This window comes from Eimeria mitis, genomic scaffold (assembly GCF_000499745.2).
Source record: "Eimeria mitis Houghton genomic scaffold, Emh_scaff1502, whole genome shotgun sequence".
NCBI lineage: Eukaryota > Apicomplexa > Conoidasida > Eucoccidiorida > Eimeriidae > Eimeria > Eimeria mitis.
In genome coordinates, this window is record NW_013569527.1 from 8,597 (window position 1) to 9,309 (window position 713).

At 57.9% G+C, this 713-nt stretch overlaps 1 protein-coding gene across 1 annotated transcript in view; it reads left to right on the forward strand.

Moving 5' to 3' along the window:
* The window catches only part of EMH_0038360 (uncharacterized protein), a gene marked incomplete at both ends in the record, with an annotated part of 3,851 nt that overhangs the window by 632 nt on the left and 2,506 nt on the right, over positions 1 to 713 (forward strand). Inside the window, 2 exons of the mRNA XM_013495284.1 lie at positions 1 to 36; positions 261 to 512. Coding sequence (XP_013350738.1) covers positions 1 to 36; positions 261 to 512 — 288 coding nt within the window. The remainder of the gene's footprint in view (positions 37 to 260; positions 513 to 713) is intronic.

The window sequence follows — 713 nt, forward strand, 5'->3', positions numbered from 1 at the left end:
CTGGTGCTGCAGCAGGAGCTGGTGGTGGAGGCAAGGGTACTGGGGGTAGCACAGCAGGCGCCGGTGCAGCAGCAGCAGCAGCGGCAGCAGCAGCAGCAGCAGCAGCAGCAAATGCTGCAGCATCAAGAAAAACATATATAGCTCAGCTGCTGCGCTTCATCTCTATCGTTGCTGGGCTGCGGGTGCAGCAGCAGCAGCCCGTGCTGCTGGCAGCAGGTTTGCTTCCTCGCCTCGAGGCTCTGTTCTCTCTGCTGCTGCAGGGCGCAGCAAACGCAACCCCACCAACAAACACCATCAGCAGCAGCAGCAGCAGCAGCAGCAGCAGCACAAGCACTACCAGCACCAGCAGCAGCAGCAGCAGCAGCAGCAGCAGCAGGAGCCACCCAAAGACTGGCGGGCAGTGGCTTGCGGTGTCGCTACACCCCATCAGCTGCCCTACCCCCTGGGACTGCGGCAAGCAGCAGCTGCTGCTGCAGCACCAAAAGGCATCAGCAGCAGTTCGCTCCCTTCAGGTGAGGCGACAACACCAGCTAGCTAGCTAGCTAGCTAGCTAGCTATACACGCACATAGCTAGCTAGCACACATAGCTAGCTGGATAGCTAGCTAGCTAGCTAGCTAGCTAGCTAGCACACATAGTTAGCTAGCTAGCTAGCTAGCTAGCTAGCACACATAGTTAGCTAGCTAGCTAGCTGGATAGATAGATAGATAGATAG